The sequence below is a fragment of the Patella vulgata genome, chromosome 1 (genome assembly GCF_932274485.2).
Source record: "Patella vulgata chromosome 1, xgPatVulg1.2, whole genome shotgun sequence".
Classification (NCBI taxonomy): Eukaryota; Metazoa; Mollusca; class Gastropoda; family Patellidae; genus Patella; species Patella vulgata.
The window spans coordinates 34,578,555-34,594,260 of record NC_065879.2 but is presented as its reverse complement, the minus strand read 5'-3'; the positions used below and the strand labels follow the sequence as shown (position 1 = coordinate 34,594,260).

Below are 15,706 nucleotides of genomic sequence, written 5' to 3'. Positions count from 1 at the left end.
CCAGTAATAATAATACGATAGGAATGGTTTATTGAGTTAATAATATGCGTAACTATTGCTTCGGGGTGGGGGGGGGGGTATGGCTGCTACACAGATTCACCAACCCCAAAATGTCATATCTTGGGTTTTAAATCTTTTTCTATCGTATTTACTAAAAGTTAGTATATATTGTTAAACAGAGAAATGTCTTACTGTAGTGTTAAATAATAGACCGGTTTCACCACTATCCAAATATAAAACACCACTTTTAGTGTTTGTTAGGAGAGTACATGGGGTACCTATTGCCCAGCAATCACCAACATAGCCAAACCATGTGGGTTTATTCCCAGATGCGAAATTGAGATCATTTCCATCTATAACCATAGTCTGAAAAAAGAATGACGAAAGATATATTGCAAATATGTGTATTTTTCATAAATTTCATGTTATCGTTTTATCCAATCCTAATCCTAACGAAGCAGCCAGTCAGTCTGGCCCTCACCCGGGACGGAGTCCTCGTCGAGAAGCTTCTGCACCTCTTCCCGGAGGTCCATACCGCTTGACGTCTGATGACAAAATGATTGCTGGAATGGTTTGTGCGAAATAGTTTTGTTTAACGTCCGCTTTAACCAAAGTGATATCGATGGAATGTGAAGCGGCCCGGTATATATATGGTTTCGATTTCTCAATTGTCACGCTCGTACTTACGGTTAGTTAAGTTTGAGGTATCTATGCAACCCTATAATTGCATAGCGAGAGAGAGAGCGAAATGGGGTTTAACGTCCACTCGACACAAACTAGGTCATTTCGGGACCAACATATGGTTTAATTTTATTTCAATAATTCGCTTGCGCGTAGGGGTCTATAGCAGTGGGAGGAAACCGGAACACCCGGAGAAAACCCACGAGGTTGGACAGGCGACCCTACTCCTTGTCACGTACAACCGGGGATTCGAAACCACGCCAGTCGACTCAATGACAGACTTTATGATACAGCGCGCGCACGCTAACCATTCAGCCATCCAACCCCCCTGTACGCATAGCAATAAGATTTGTTCCCTATTTTTATAGCGTGCATATTAGGGACCAGGCGCCGGTTTCACGAAATTTTAACTAAGATAAAATCCAAATTTTAGTAATTTAATTGGATAATATTAGGTTGATTTTAGTGCCTAGCTACAATCAAAATTGAAGTATCTACTAAAATTTGGATTTTATCTTTAGTTACGATTTCGAGAAACTGGGCCCTGTATTGTAAGTGTAATTCGCTGTGGTGTCATGGTAGGAACGCGGAGTGTGTGATAGGTCACGACCTCACAAAGCGGGAATGGAACAGGCACTATAAACGTGTAACAAGACCATTGTGAAAATAAAAACATGGGGAAAGCGTAGCGGCAGGGTAGGCCCGCAACAATGAAATGAAATGGAGTTTAACGTCCTACTGTTCTGCTCCGAACTGGGCTAATGAAGAGGAGCATACGCCATACAGTGTGCTATGAGGGAAATTTTGCCCGGACAGCGGCACTACGGCCTACTCTTATATAGAATTCCAACTGTCAAGGGAATTTTTATGTGCACGCCAATGTATACACGGGACCTCGGTTTTTCGTCCCATCCGAACGACCAGACAGCTGTCCTTGTCAGGCCCTCCTCCCTGCATCACTGACAAGGGGGAACCACGCCCGAAAATCTGAATGAACTTTTAGGTCAATGCAGGGATTGAACACCCGACCTCCAGGCTAGCGAGCCAGCGTCTTACCCACTTAGCCACCGTGACCCCAGGTTGCATTTGTATACACGCATTGATAATTGAATTTCATTTACCGTAGCTTCATACAACATGTAAGATATACAAGTTTTCCAGATTGGATATTATCATTTTATTTCAATTTATATAAACACTATGGGTTGAAAACGTAAGGAGTCGAATAGCGACGTTTCATTACAGCCGCCAAAATATTCTAAAGTGAACGATGAGTGTAATTGTAAGGATCTCTTACAAATGAAATTGAAATTTCTGTCAGGATTCAGATTCTGCATCATTACGGTAGTTCTATTAGTACACGCAAAACGTAAACGGGGAAAATGGAAATTCTTGGATAAGATTGACGTGTAAAGGCTGAAAATATATTTTTCAGTAGATGTGAACAAGACTTAAATTATGCAAGAGATAAACCTGCCTATTGCAGGTCTTTCTTTAGGCCTGAAATGTTATATAAATTATTAATTAGACATTTATTAACTTATCCAGACCATAATCAACTCTAGATGTCATCGCTAGCCTGTGATATTTATTGGACTGGAATACATTTTAATTAAACGTTAAAATGGATAATGGAGACTTTGTTTTGTTTGTTTTTTTATCGTACCGTCTTTTGTAATGATGATCGAGACTAGCCTAAAATTCAAGAGCTAATATACCGGTTCAGAGTGGAGCAATTTTACTGAAATTTTTAGCATATTCTGCACGTTAACTATTTTTTAACTATTATTGCGAGAACTGTCAATTCTTTAGCTAGTCTCCCATAACCCCCATTTAAAGATACATTAGTTAAGAGTTTTATAAAGAGTTGGCAATTCTTGCTAGTGGATGATAAAGAAAGAAAATGTTGAAAATTTCAGTCAAATTACTTTGTTATGAACGGAATTGTCACTGTTGGAAGTTTGGACTAGAAATAGGCATCAATTGTGTCTGCATCGTCTATGAGAATTGGCGATAGTTTGATTGACAGACGATAACTCCACCCACATATTCTCGATTATCAAGTAACATGCTAAATGGCTATGTTAGCCTCGCTTCACAAGCCTTTCATCGCCAGTTTCCGGTAGTGACATCAGCGACTAACGGTAAACATTAGCTTGGTCCGCCATTTATTGATTTAATTTTAATAGACGACTGTTTAAATCCAAACTGTATCTAAGTCATCCGTGGGTCTACAGTCATTTCGAGACTAACATATGATTCAATATCTATTTTAATGTTCGCTAGCACGCAACTGGCGTGGTTTTGATTTCCCGGTTGTCGGGGAACAATACCTTAGTTCCGAAATGGCCTGGTTTGTGTCGAGTGGACGTTTAATGTACGGTTATCGACAAATACGGTTAGTAGTCAAGGGGAATAACACTGGGACCAATTTTGAGCAAACGTACTCCAATCCTAACAAGTCCAAAACTGAACCCCGTATTGAGCGAATAAATGTATTCGCGGGTCTATAAAACAGCTTGACGAGCTTTCTTCATCTACGACCAATGATTATATTAACATAATTGATATTTCATAGAAAAACGACTTACATCTATGTCAACACGAACTTTGCTATAAATTGTTTCTCCAAACGACTTGGCCGTAGTAAATCCACAAAAAGATGTTAAATGTGCGTTAGAAAACATGTTCGGGTTAGGCAGTGTAACATATTCTGTCGGATAAGTCGTGGTCATTAAAGAGCAGTAAATCTTCACAGGTTGATCAACAAATATTTGTGGATTAAGCCAATATTCACCATCGCCATACGATGGGTTACAATTCTTCAACATAGTACAATTTCTGATATCTGAAAATAAATAATATTCTATTAAGTTGTTTTATAGTTTACAGCACTCATGGTACTATTTCAAATACATAAAAATAAATAAAATTAAATGCGGGTTATCACCCTTCTTGTCGCTGGCTCACGAAGACGGTCAACGCGTATGCATTGAGGGAAATTTTGCCCTGCCAGGTCATTCGTCCTGGAAAATCACGTAAAACTTTCTCGACGAACGCCTGGATCGAACATGGCACACCTTGATTTTACAAGACACCAATCTGTCTTGGTTGAAAATTTTGCGTTAATAGATGAAGTCATAATCAAAACTAAAACTTCCGCTTAATCTTTCGAAACATAAATTTAAACGTACAAATCTAAATGGTTTATTCATATTCCCGAAGCAATAGCCCCTTTAAATGTGATTAGGCCTAATCAAACGAAACACTGCGAGGGGTGTGTGTTTTATTATGCCAAAGCAAGGTTATGGTCAGTCTGAATAAATAAGGTGTTATTTTCTCTTCCGTCAGACCTTCTCAGACTACAATCTGAATACAGGTTGTTGAAGATTATCAGTCCGTTTTGGCGTCATAAACATATTATTAGGCTGTGCAAAAAAATAAACAAACCAAAAGCACTACTTGTTACCCAAACTTTTCCGAAGTGTTCCAGTAAAAGAGTTTATACTATGATGCGTTTTTATCTTTTAAGCGGGGATTTTAGGGACAATTTTTTAATTTCTTAGCAACGAAACAAATATTTAAAGAAGCATATACGTATTCACACAAAGAAAAAAAAATGACTTAATTTTGAATAATATCATATTCAAGACAACATTTTCATCTAAACACTGGCTGATATATTTAGCGAGTCGTTAAACTCCTTATAAACCACTAAATAATTTGTGCGGCATGTATATTGAAAATCAAAACATCTATATCTCAGCGATGGCTTGACGGGTGTGTCTCAATTTTTGTACAATCTGATGATCATCCTCATCCATGTATCTATATTACCAAATCAAGTCAAATCGATTTTTTTTATAAATCAAATGATCATTATCTCTTTAATATAATTAAACCAAATCTAATCGAAACTTAAACATGGGCATCATCAATAAAAAGAAATAAACTTTTTTCAATAACCAATAATTACACATGACAAATCTGCAAAGATTATATTATCTGCAAAGATTATATACCCCTGCAATGACATGGTCTAACATAATTAAACAGATAATGTTATCCCGGGGATAACTTCTCTTTAGTTAATTGTTCTTACGCAATTGCGACTTTTACGGCAGAACAAATTTACCTACAAATTGATTTTAACGATTTATTTGTTGCTGTGTTTCGGATGAATGCGTGAGATTCTATGAAATATAAAGTCTCGTGAAAGATAACAGACAATAATAGAATAATGTAAATATTCTTAATACAAGGGAAGGTGATTAAAGATCGATAAAATCAAAGTTTGTCAAGTACTTAAAACTTGTATTACACAGTCATATAGATGTGTCTAGACCACCCCAAGTCTCATCTCTATGATAATACAAGTGAAATACATGTAATGATTACGTTCGTGGAACATAATAAGGGCACATATGGCGCCCCAGGGCAAAAGTTTTAGTGACCCCCCCCCCTCCTTTTTCATACTATAACTGCTTTGTTCAGTGCCTGTGCTCAGTTGATTTTTTATGATTAAAGAAATTTTAAAATACATTTTTATTAAATCAACCTATATGTAAAAATGTTATGTTTATTTCCCCTTTAACTCTCCATTTGTTCAAAAAATCCTATAATATATCTTGGAAAAATCATAATTCTACCCTATTTGCTTATACATGAACTGGTTTACACGGGTTTAGGGGAAGCGAAGGTTAGTCAATAAATACTCAAAGGGTCCCCCTGTGAATATTTCTGTTATGCACTTAAATAATTTCCCGCCCCGAAGAAGTGGCGTCCCCGGTTGACTAAAGTTTGTAATCATTTGGTTACAATTTGCTGACCTTTCTCTATAAAGCAAAAGATAAATTACATAAGACGTATCTTTAAATCCAATAATTGAGATAACATTGAAAAACGTCAAATTTTGGTATCAAATAATCGCCACTGTCAGTTTACTTAAACATATATTATGCAAGACCTAAATCTGCCTATTGCAATTCTTTCTTTAGGCCTGAAATGTTATCTAAATTATTAATTAGACATTAATTAACTTATCCAGACTATAATCAACTCTCGATATCATCGCTAGCCTGTGATGTTTTTTGGATTCGGTTCGGATTTGCTGTTCGACTTCCATTCATGATTTAATCATGTATAAATCCGTTATTTTCCAATTAATATAACATAATAATAAATTAATTCCCATTGAAATAAAGATGAAAACCCCTAACCCATGACCCACCCACAGTGTCTCATACGTCTTATGTGGGACCTATTGTGATCTATGACCAACCTAGAGTGTCCCACTATATTTATGTGTGGCCTAGCGTGACCCATTACCCACCTAAACTGTCTACCAATTGCATACGTGACCTAGAGTTTCCCACAATTTTTATGCGTGACCCGACCTGACCCATGACCAACCTAACAATATTTATGTGTGACCTATGGTTTTTCAGTAATTAGTGTTGCTTTTGTGGTATTTAGTGTTTTTCGGTTTTCGGTAATTAGTACCAAAAAAGATTTTCGATATTTTTCAGTACTTTCGGAGTTTTTTAGGTACAATATTGTTCGCCGCTACAATTGATAAATTCTTGAGGTAAACATAGCTTTAAACCCACAATTCTCAATTTGAATTGAAATAAATAATCATATCACAAATAGTGAAGAATGTGTCACCAAAATAGTTACCAACAGGTTTTGTTTCTGATAATCAGTTATACATTCTCAAAGCGATGACCCGAATGATGTACAGCACGCATTAATCATTTGTTTACTATAACCAAAAACGAATCCATACATGCTAAGTGAAGTCTGATCACGTAGCCGTTAGATTTTATTAAATTCTATAAATTCTGCAGTAAGGTTTCATCTTTATTTCAATGAGAATTAGTTTATTATTATGTTAGGTCAGGTTAACTGGAAATTAACGGATTTATAGAAAATTTGCTCAATTCATTAATTAATATATCTGTGAATCTGGTCGATTTTTGGCTAGAGCCGTTCACTACCTGATTTTCAGAACAATAGATTGTTGTATTTAAATCCAATTCGGTTCTGAATTCTGGCATTTATGTTCCGGTGATATTTCTCAAATTACTTTCCATTTGGATGAAAAATTCGAATTATTCTCCTTTTCCTATCATGATTTGGATGCCCCACCACCACTACCTTGAAAAACCAATTCTCAAACGAAAAGCATTTGTAAAAATATGTATACTTACAGGGTTGACAATGGAAACTTGTCCATTTTCCATCAAGACCACAAATTCTACTACCAACAGCTCTATAACCAGGATCACATTCATATTGCAATACTGTGTCTATGTTGAGATTGTCTGGGGGCATTAGCGTGCCATTAACAACCTCAGGGGGTGGGCCACAACCTGGAAAAAAATATATATAAGCATGATTATATGGATTTATATGTTAATGTATTTCCTTGTCTGGTTAGATGTTTATAATTGGAATATATATATAATATATAATTTAGCATTTTTCTTTTTTATAAAGTCGAAATAGACAAAGCAATCAAAAGACGGAATATGGAGAGAAAAATAAATATTGATTAGTTCTTACCAGACTTAAAATGCTTAATTTGCCCCCACCCCCACCCCCACCCTGTAAATATTCTAATAATATTTAAACAAATCTTAAGATATGTTTTTACATCTTTTACTTCGATTCTGTATGAGGAGATTTTAAACCCCGTAATTTAATATTATTCTACGAATGCATACATATGTATAGTTAAATTTTAAATTTATGTATATATACTCTTCAAAAAGTAGGGGATATTGAAATGCAAATACCTATGCAGGTTGTGATATGATAAATAATCATGGACACTTGACATGCTTTGAGAGTATGTTCACAGATGAAGAACCTATCGCCCCAACATGTTTGATTTCTTATCGGTTCTTGTATAAGATTTACTGTTTAGCGTATCTTTACTTTAGTGTGTTACGTTTTAATTTGATCGGGAGACGTGTTCGTCGACGTCAACGTCAACCGACAAGACTGCAGGAATTGGCCGTGGCACTGCAAGAGGAGTGGGTCAGATTGCCCACGACGAATTGCTGAATGTCTGAGGATTGGTGGAGCAATTACTCATTATTAAGACAAAAATCAAAAACGTCCATTTTCGCTTTTGACAGTGTATGTCTTTGCCAGTGAAATGGGGCCGTCAGATAAGCCGCCCAGATGAACTGGTTATCTTCATGTGTAGGCAATTGGCCTGTTATTAACATACACTGGTTACCTCTAATATAAACAGCAGTGCATTTCCACAGTTTTGTATTGCTTCTGAATATACCCTACTTTTTGTTAAGAGTATATTATTAATATCCGAAGATGCCTATAGAGGCCAGACAGCTAGCTTATATGACTTAATGTAAGTAATGTAGATTGCATAATAGACACATCAAATTACGATAAAATAGATAAGATAACATGAAGTAAAAAGGATAATAATGCATTACGATTGTTAAATTGCATCACAAAATATATATACTCTTCCAAATTAAAAACTTGACACTCGGGATTTTTGGGACTAGATTTTTAATATTTGGTTTAAGGCAACTATTTTAGTGTTATGTTGTGCACAGACGACCTTGACATCAACAGAAAGCAAGAATACGTCTCGCCGAGAGTCCTTGGCATTTATAATGTTCGTGATGTCAAAGTACCCCCCAAAATGAAATTCACAGACTTGGAGAACAATCGGAATAAAGTGTTTAGTAACGGTTGTGGCCTCCTCTAGCGTCTCGTACTGCCACACAACGTCTTCTCATGGATCTCAGAACATTAGTAAACACTACCCGAGGATGACGTCGCCACTGCTCAGCAAGAGCATGTTGAAGGTCCTGCAACGTCAGTGGTGGATTCACTTGCTGACGTTCACCTAGTCTGCGGTACACTCGGACCCTGCCATCGGCAAATCTCAAAGTGAATCGAGATTCGTCACTAAAGACAACCGAATTCCACTGTCTTTGAGTAAATCTTATGTGTCTTGTGGCCCACACAAGTCGGTTACGGCGATGAAGAGGTGTCAATATTGGTCCATTATAAGGCCTCTGAGCTCGAAGACCAGCAGCCTGCAAGCGATTTCGAACAGTTTGTGCAGTTACCCTTTCACCAAACATCTCTCTACTTGTGGAGGTTGCAGTGACAAATCTGTTTCTAAGATGACGTAATCGTATTGCTTGATCTTCCTGGAGTGACGTCACACGTGGCGCTCCCGCCCTTGGGCGGTCGGCAATAGTTCCAGTTTGAAGCACTCTCATTCTAAGATTAATTATTGTCTGGTGTGAACAATTAAAGGCTCTTGCAACAGTGACCACAGATTGACCAGCATAGAGCACGTAGACGTTCTACATTTGAAAGGCGCGGCATTTTCTAACAAAGATGAAAATAACAATTTTAATTTGTTTTTCCAGTTCAAGTTACGTGTGCGTGTTCAGTTTAAGCAAACTTGCATCGATTGACCTCACGAGTGTGTTTTGCACGTGTTTTTCAGGTTTTTCATCTTTATATGCTCAAAAGTCACGTGATCCACGTGACTTTACAATTTTATGAAATTAAAGGCTTCTTACTACTTACTATCGTTAGAAACACTTTAAAATAAATTTGACTTACCAGAAAAAAAAAAAATTGTTGAAATTCATCAGTGTCAAGTTTTTAATTTGGCTGAGTATATATTGGCCATTACTTAAAGGAGACAATCTAACCTCCCATAGAACACCGAATACAAAATATAAAATACATGTCTGTACAATACAAGTAGATATAGTAATAGTGTGATAATCTGACAATCGCTGAGATAAATAATGTTTTTTACATTAACCATTTTAAGGGCAAGGTAAAGTGACAACATCTTGTTGCAAACTAATCTCGACACCAACATGGCTGAACATATTATTTTCCAACACAAATTATTGGGCCTTGGATACAAAAGTCGAAAATAAACTCTATTACACACAATACAACTTTTCACTGTCAATGGAAACTCCTTCCAATCGCTTTAAGTGTATCATAGATTGGGTCGGCCTGATGACAAAAAAAAAACGGAATAAATTTCAGATCATGAAAATCTACAAATTATTGGCTGAAATCAATCCGAATTTGACACCGGAAATTGGTATTCACCACTGGAAGTCTATGAAAACTACTTCCAATCGCTTTATGTGTATCATAGATGGGATCGGCATGATGAAAAACACGATAATGAACTTCAGATCATGAAAATCCAACCATTATTGTCGGAGATAGCCATGTTCTCGTTCAGAGGGGTCCAGATTTAAAAAATGCCCCTCCCAGCATTTTTGGATAGCTTGGTCCCTAATCAACCCAAAACAACAACAAAAAATTCAATTTTAGCATACAAATCCTACGGGAGCTGTTTTGATGACATGTCATACCACACTATAATGGTAGATAATGCGGTTGATAGACTTCTGTCAAATCTGCAGACACATGTTAGCAAAGCCATCTTCCTGGGCCAAGCTTAAACGGGACTGTTTTAGTTGAGACGGCCTTTAAAGGAGCTAAATCGCTATGCTTTGGCACCTAGAAATTGACACAAATGGGTCGCAATATATAATAATGTAATATGAATGTATATATAACATTCAATCGTTTCTGTTTTTATTGCAATTTCTAATCAGTTATGTTCGACGAAATACGCAAAGAGTCCGAATTGAATGGCAGCCTTTGGCGTCTGGTTATTCCAGTCTAAACCGGTAGTATTCCCCTAGATGGGATATGTTTAGCTTCGTTCATCGAGTCTCTTCATACAAATTCGTGTGCCAATTTTAAAATTTTCATCTTGTCTTAAATATTTAATATCAGAAGCCTAACTTTTCACGATAAGATAACAATATCCATGTTGATTTAAATTGACCAATAAGTCGTGTTTTTAATGTCGAAGAATGTGGACGATATTGAGTTAAAGACTTGGCTCCTTCAATGCTTGCCCAAATGTGTTTTTATCGTTCAATAACAGGAAGATCAGGGGGACATTAGAACAAATTGTTGCCAAAGATTCTGGAACGCCAAGCGGATATGATGACCACAGGTATTGTGAGTGTCATGCAACACCAGTTCCAGGATATCATGGCTTTTTGTTGAATAATGTAAAACCGGCGGTTGCCAGACAAGATACGCCCACATTTTGCAAGAGATGGACAGAGAACATGCTAAACAAAAACGCGATTTTTTGTACAATCAGAGGCCATAATCAAGGTATGCACGAATATCGAAAGAAACCGAGATCTTTTGGATATTATCATATATCTTAAGTTTCATCAAGATCGGATAAAATTTTTTAGAGTATCCACAATCATGGCATTACATACTTTTACACTATTTGCGTACAAGTAGCAGCCATTTTGTCAAGCAGTTTTGGTCCGATTTTCAACAATCCTTAGTGTGCCACGGTGTTTTTTTTAAACAGGTTTTTTTTTTTTAAAAAAATCAGATAAAAATAAAAATTGTGACCTCTAGAGGTTCCACAAACTAAAAAAACTAGATTTTTCGTACGATTTAAGGGTTTTTACAAAATTTGAACTCAACCATAATCCATGAAGCATCCGATACATGCACCGCGATCTTTTAGAGATTAACCTATATATATTTCAAGTTTCGTCAAAATCGCATAAAAATTGTGACCTGTAGAGTGTTCACAAAGAAATTGTGGACGGACAGGCGGATAGGGGCGAAGACAATATACGTCCATATGAAAATGTGGGCGTATAAAAAAAGATAATATTAAATATTGAAATCTTTAAGTGACAGAGTTTGTGCAGAAAACACTAATATTCATACTGTTACATATGCGTCTGAATGTGAAAGTTACAGAATAACAGATCTAAACCTCGACTCGACACTCCTGCAGGTAATATACGTGGTCTGCATAATAATATACAATACAGTAAAGTTACTTTACTTTTGATCGCTAAAAGGAATCATTTTTGCCAGATCCGACACACATTTATAATAATCCAACACTATTTTCATGTAGAATTTAGCGATCCAAAACACAATCTAATCTACTTAACATCGGGGGAGAATTAACGCCGTCAGATGACTAGTGTAGCCTCGATTTTCATTGCTACCGTTGTTAAGATAATAAACCACGCCCCGACTATCCATTTTTAAATTAAATCATTAAATGACCGAACTGTTCTAATCTACTTAATATCGGAGCCATCCGATGGCATCGGGAGTTGATTATGGTCTTGTCATGTTAATTAATGTATAGTTAAAATGGCGTTATAATATTTCATGCATATAGATAATGCAAAATGAATATATTGAAAAATCCATTTCATACTTTATTTTGAGCGAAATTATCAATGGTTGTAGTTTTGACAAGATGTGTTTATTGGACGTAACCACCGTAGGACTACTGGTCCTTCGAGTCGTAGCCTCGCTTCTCCATTTTTTTAAATTAAATCATTACATGGCCCAACCTTTCTAATCTACTTAAAATCGAAACCGAGTTATCGCCCTTAGATGAACACTGTAGCCTCCATTGTCATTGCTATCGTTGTTAAGATAATAAACAAAGTCTCGATTATCGATTTTCAAATTTAATCATTAAATTGCGGAACCGCTCTAATCTACTTAAAATCAAAGCATCGAGAGATGATTATGGTCTTGCTATGTTAATTAATGTCTAATTAATAATTTATATAACATTTAAGTCCAGACGAAAGACCTGCAGTAGGCAAATTTATCTCTTACACAATGCCTTTTTAATCATTTATATAACATTTAAGGCCTAAATAAGCAGACTGTGACACTACGATCAATTAAGAATTAACTTTGACCTCCACGTTGTATATAAAACTTCAAGGATCAATTGAAATGGGGTTTAACGTCCTACTGTTCTGCTCCGAACAGGGCTAAAGAAGACGGGCATACGCCATACAGTGTGCTATGAGGGAAATTTTGCCCGGACAGCGGCACTACGGCCTACTCTTATATCGAATTCCAACTGTCAAGGAATCTTTTATGTGCACGCCAATGTGTACACGGGATTCGGTTTTTTGTCCCATCCGAACGACTAGACAGCTGTCCTGCACCCCTGACAAGGGGAACCCACGCCAGAAAATCCCGATGAACTTTGTCGGCCAATGCAGGGATCGAACACCCGACCCCCAGGTCTTACCCACTTAGCCACCGTGTCTCCAATAATCAGAATGGTATTTCCTGGTCGTATATAAAATGATTTATTTTATGATCAGTAGTGGAATACCGCGTTTTATCAGTGAAATAAAAGTGTTATTCCACTGGCTAGTTGTTTTTACCTAAAATGATTGTCAAATCATAAAATAATTAGAACAGTTGTCGTTTTGTCCTGAATAACATATTTTTTTTCATCTCTAAGCAAGAAAACGTTTATATTTTCACTCATGCTACGCATTTTCTTGCTTCTCGATGAAATAAAATATGTTATTCACTCTAAAACGACAAATATCCTCTACATATTTTGACAGCATCATAACTTACCTTCTACCTCACAGTAAAAATAGTCTGTAGAATTTAGTACACAAACCGAATTCTGTGGACAAGAATGACTTGAACATAATCCCACCAGTTCCTAATACAAATATAAAACAAAGAAAATATTTATTAGATTCTAATTTTAACAATTTACTGAAATCTACATTCAAGATATCTGGCTTTTGGCGTTTCCATTCTTATAATTAATAAAAATAAAAAAGAAACAGAAAAAAACACTGTGTACATTTTGTTTATTTACAAAACATATAAAAATATATATTTGAAAATCAATATACTAATAGAATATCAATAACTCTTTATTTCTAGTTCCTTTAAAAATAACATGTTTTCGTGACAATTAAAATCAGGAATAAAATGTCAAAGGACGGCCTTCTCGGGACCAATGAACTTAAAGTATCACGGCCCAGTATTATGTATTAGACACACGCGTGATTGTTCATCAATCGGAGCGGAAGTTATAAGACTGAAAAAAATCACACGCGTGATTGTTCATCTATCGGGACGGAAGTTATAAGACTTAAAGGAATCGAATGAACTCGATTTTGCTTTTAGGGAATGGTTTCATCATGCAAATGGAAGCGTAAACTTTATCGACAATTACAACTAACACTTATGATTTATATCAGTAACCTTTCAATCAATATAAGACAGAAATTACCATTACCAAATATCGATTAACCCCTTTGTTTTATTGTTTTTATTTTTTTTATTGAACACCTTATTGAAAAACTCCCCATCTTTGTAAAGAATGTTGAAAGGTTGATACTTGAGAAAAAATATATTGCTTTTTATAAAACTTTGTTGAGAAATTAAATTAGCTTCAGTAGACATAACTATTATATTTAAGAAAAAAAAAAAAAACATATTTAAATAAATAAGAAATAATGCCTTTTTTTAAAACATAAAACTGGTAGGAATACAATTGACCTGGATTCAACAAAAGACATTAGCTTAAAGATCCTTCACACGTAAAATCTTTAAGATTTGATGATTTTGACTAACCATATTCAAATTAATTGATCTATCAAAATTTTGCTTCAAATCCCCCTCAAAACATTTGGATAGCAAGGAAGTACCCCGAGCCGTAAAATCTATTTTAATCATCCTTGTTTATCACCTGACTTGACTGATGTAGAGTCCATCTGTAGATGGTATTTGTCGTTACTCGCTGTCCATTTACCATACATATGGTATGGATTATCATGTCAAATTATTTCCGTTGTTTAATCATCGCTGTTGTAAGTCCAAAAATTCTAACTGTTTGGTCTCGTTAGGTGCATTGTAATACAATCTCATAATTACAGAGAAATGAAATTGCGCTATATGCTGCCATATTCAATCTGATCAAATCACAGATCATATCTTTTATAGTTCACAATTTCGTTTTACTTGTCTTTATTACACAAGGGTCAGCAAGAGTTGTTATATAACTCGCGTTCTGGTTGATGTGGAGGATTAGAGGATTAAAAGGTATTTTGCGGCATAGATAATACCGTATGATTGCCGACTCGCCTTTAGACCTTTACGGGATGTTGCTTTCTGGTTCGTGCGCATATTTTTTGCGCTATTATGGATAGAGGGGGGGGGGGGTACACTTCTGGTCTAGCTTTCGACAGCACGTACGCACAGTGAAACGCGAAAATGACGTTTTTCTAACTTAAGTTTATGAAATTGATAACATGAACAAGTACATAGAAATTATATCAAAAAAGAAGAACAAGATAACTCCTTCCAAAATATTTTAAAATTATTACAATAGATTAAATAGCTGATGTGTAACGTTAAATTGAAAAAAGGTTACAAATCGGAAAAAATGACTTTCCTCATGTACCAATTTACATTAAATAGAAAATATTTTCTTTTTTCTAGATAATACTTCAAACACACCTACTACGGTATATCTATTATCTATTAATAAAATTAGATGTTGCATTTTACAATTAATTGGTATACAGTTATAAAAATCTTGCTTATATTCAAATGTTTTTTTAAAAATAAATTCATCTTTGCATACTTTAGTTGATAAAGGTGTAAATATCACTACAAAATTCTTTTCCAATCAAGGTGTTATTAATATTTTAAGAAAATGACCATTTATATAATTTAAGCTTACCCCCCATCCCCCCCCATCCACACATTCTTTTTTTTCAGCCTGCACATCTGGGAAAAAGTTTACTTATATAAATCTACCCCCAGGTTAAGCAATTATTACATAGTCTTTTTGATCTAGGCTTTCAGGGCCGTAACCTCAGAGCAACGATGGGCCGGAAAGTGTTCTCAGGGGTGTTGTATAATTGACGGACAATGTTTATCTATTGTTTTTATGGTCGACAATTTTTTCACAGGCGGGGGTGGGGGGCGAAACTTTTTGCAAGGGGGGCTTTGCCACCCCTGCGCCCCCCTCCTTAGCTACGTGCCTGTAGACTTTGTTGAGAAATTAAATTAGCTTCAGTAGACATAACTATTATATTTAAGAAAAAAAAAGAAAACATTTTTAAATAAATAAGGA

General features: G+C 35.8%; 1 protein-coding gene across 1 annotated transcript in view; it reads right to left on the bottom strand.

Moving 5' to 3' along the window:
• Window positions 1-15,706, bottom strand: part of LOC126808417 (uncharacterized) — a 32,365-nt gene that overhangs the window by 3,288 nt on the left and 13,371 nt on the right. The window contains exons 2-5 of the mRNA XM_050533116.2: window positions 13,183-13,273; window positions 6,894-7,055; window positions 3,273-3,529; window positions 193-366 (exon numbers count right to left, since the gene is read on the bottom strand). Coding sequence (XP_050389073.2) covers window positions 193-366; window positions 3,273-3,529; window positions 6,894-7,055; window positions 13,183-13,273 — 684 coding nt within the window. The remainder of the gene's footprint in view (window positions 1-192; window positions 367-3,272; window positions 3,530-6,893; window positions 7,056-13,182; window positions 13,274-15,706) is intronic.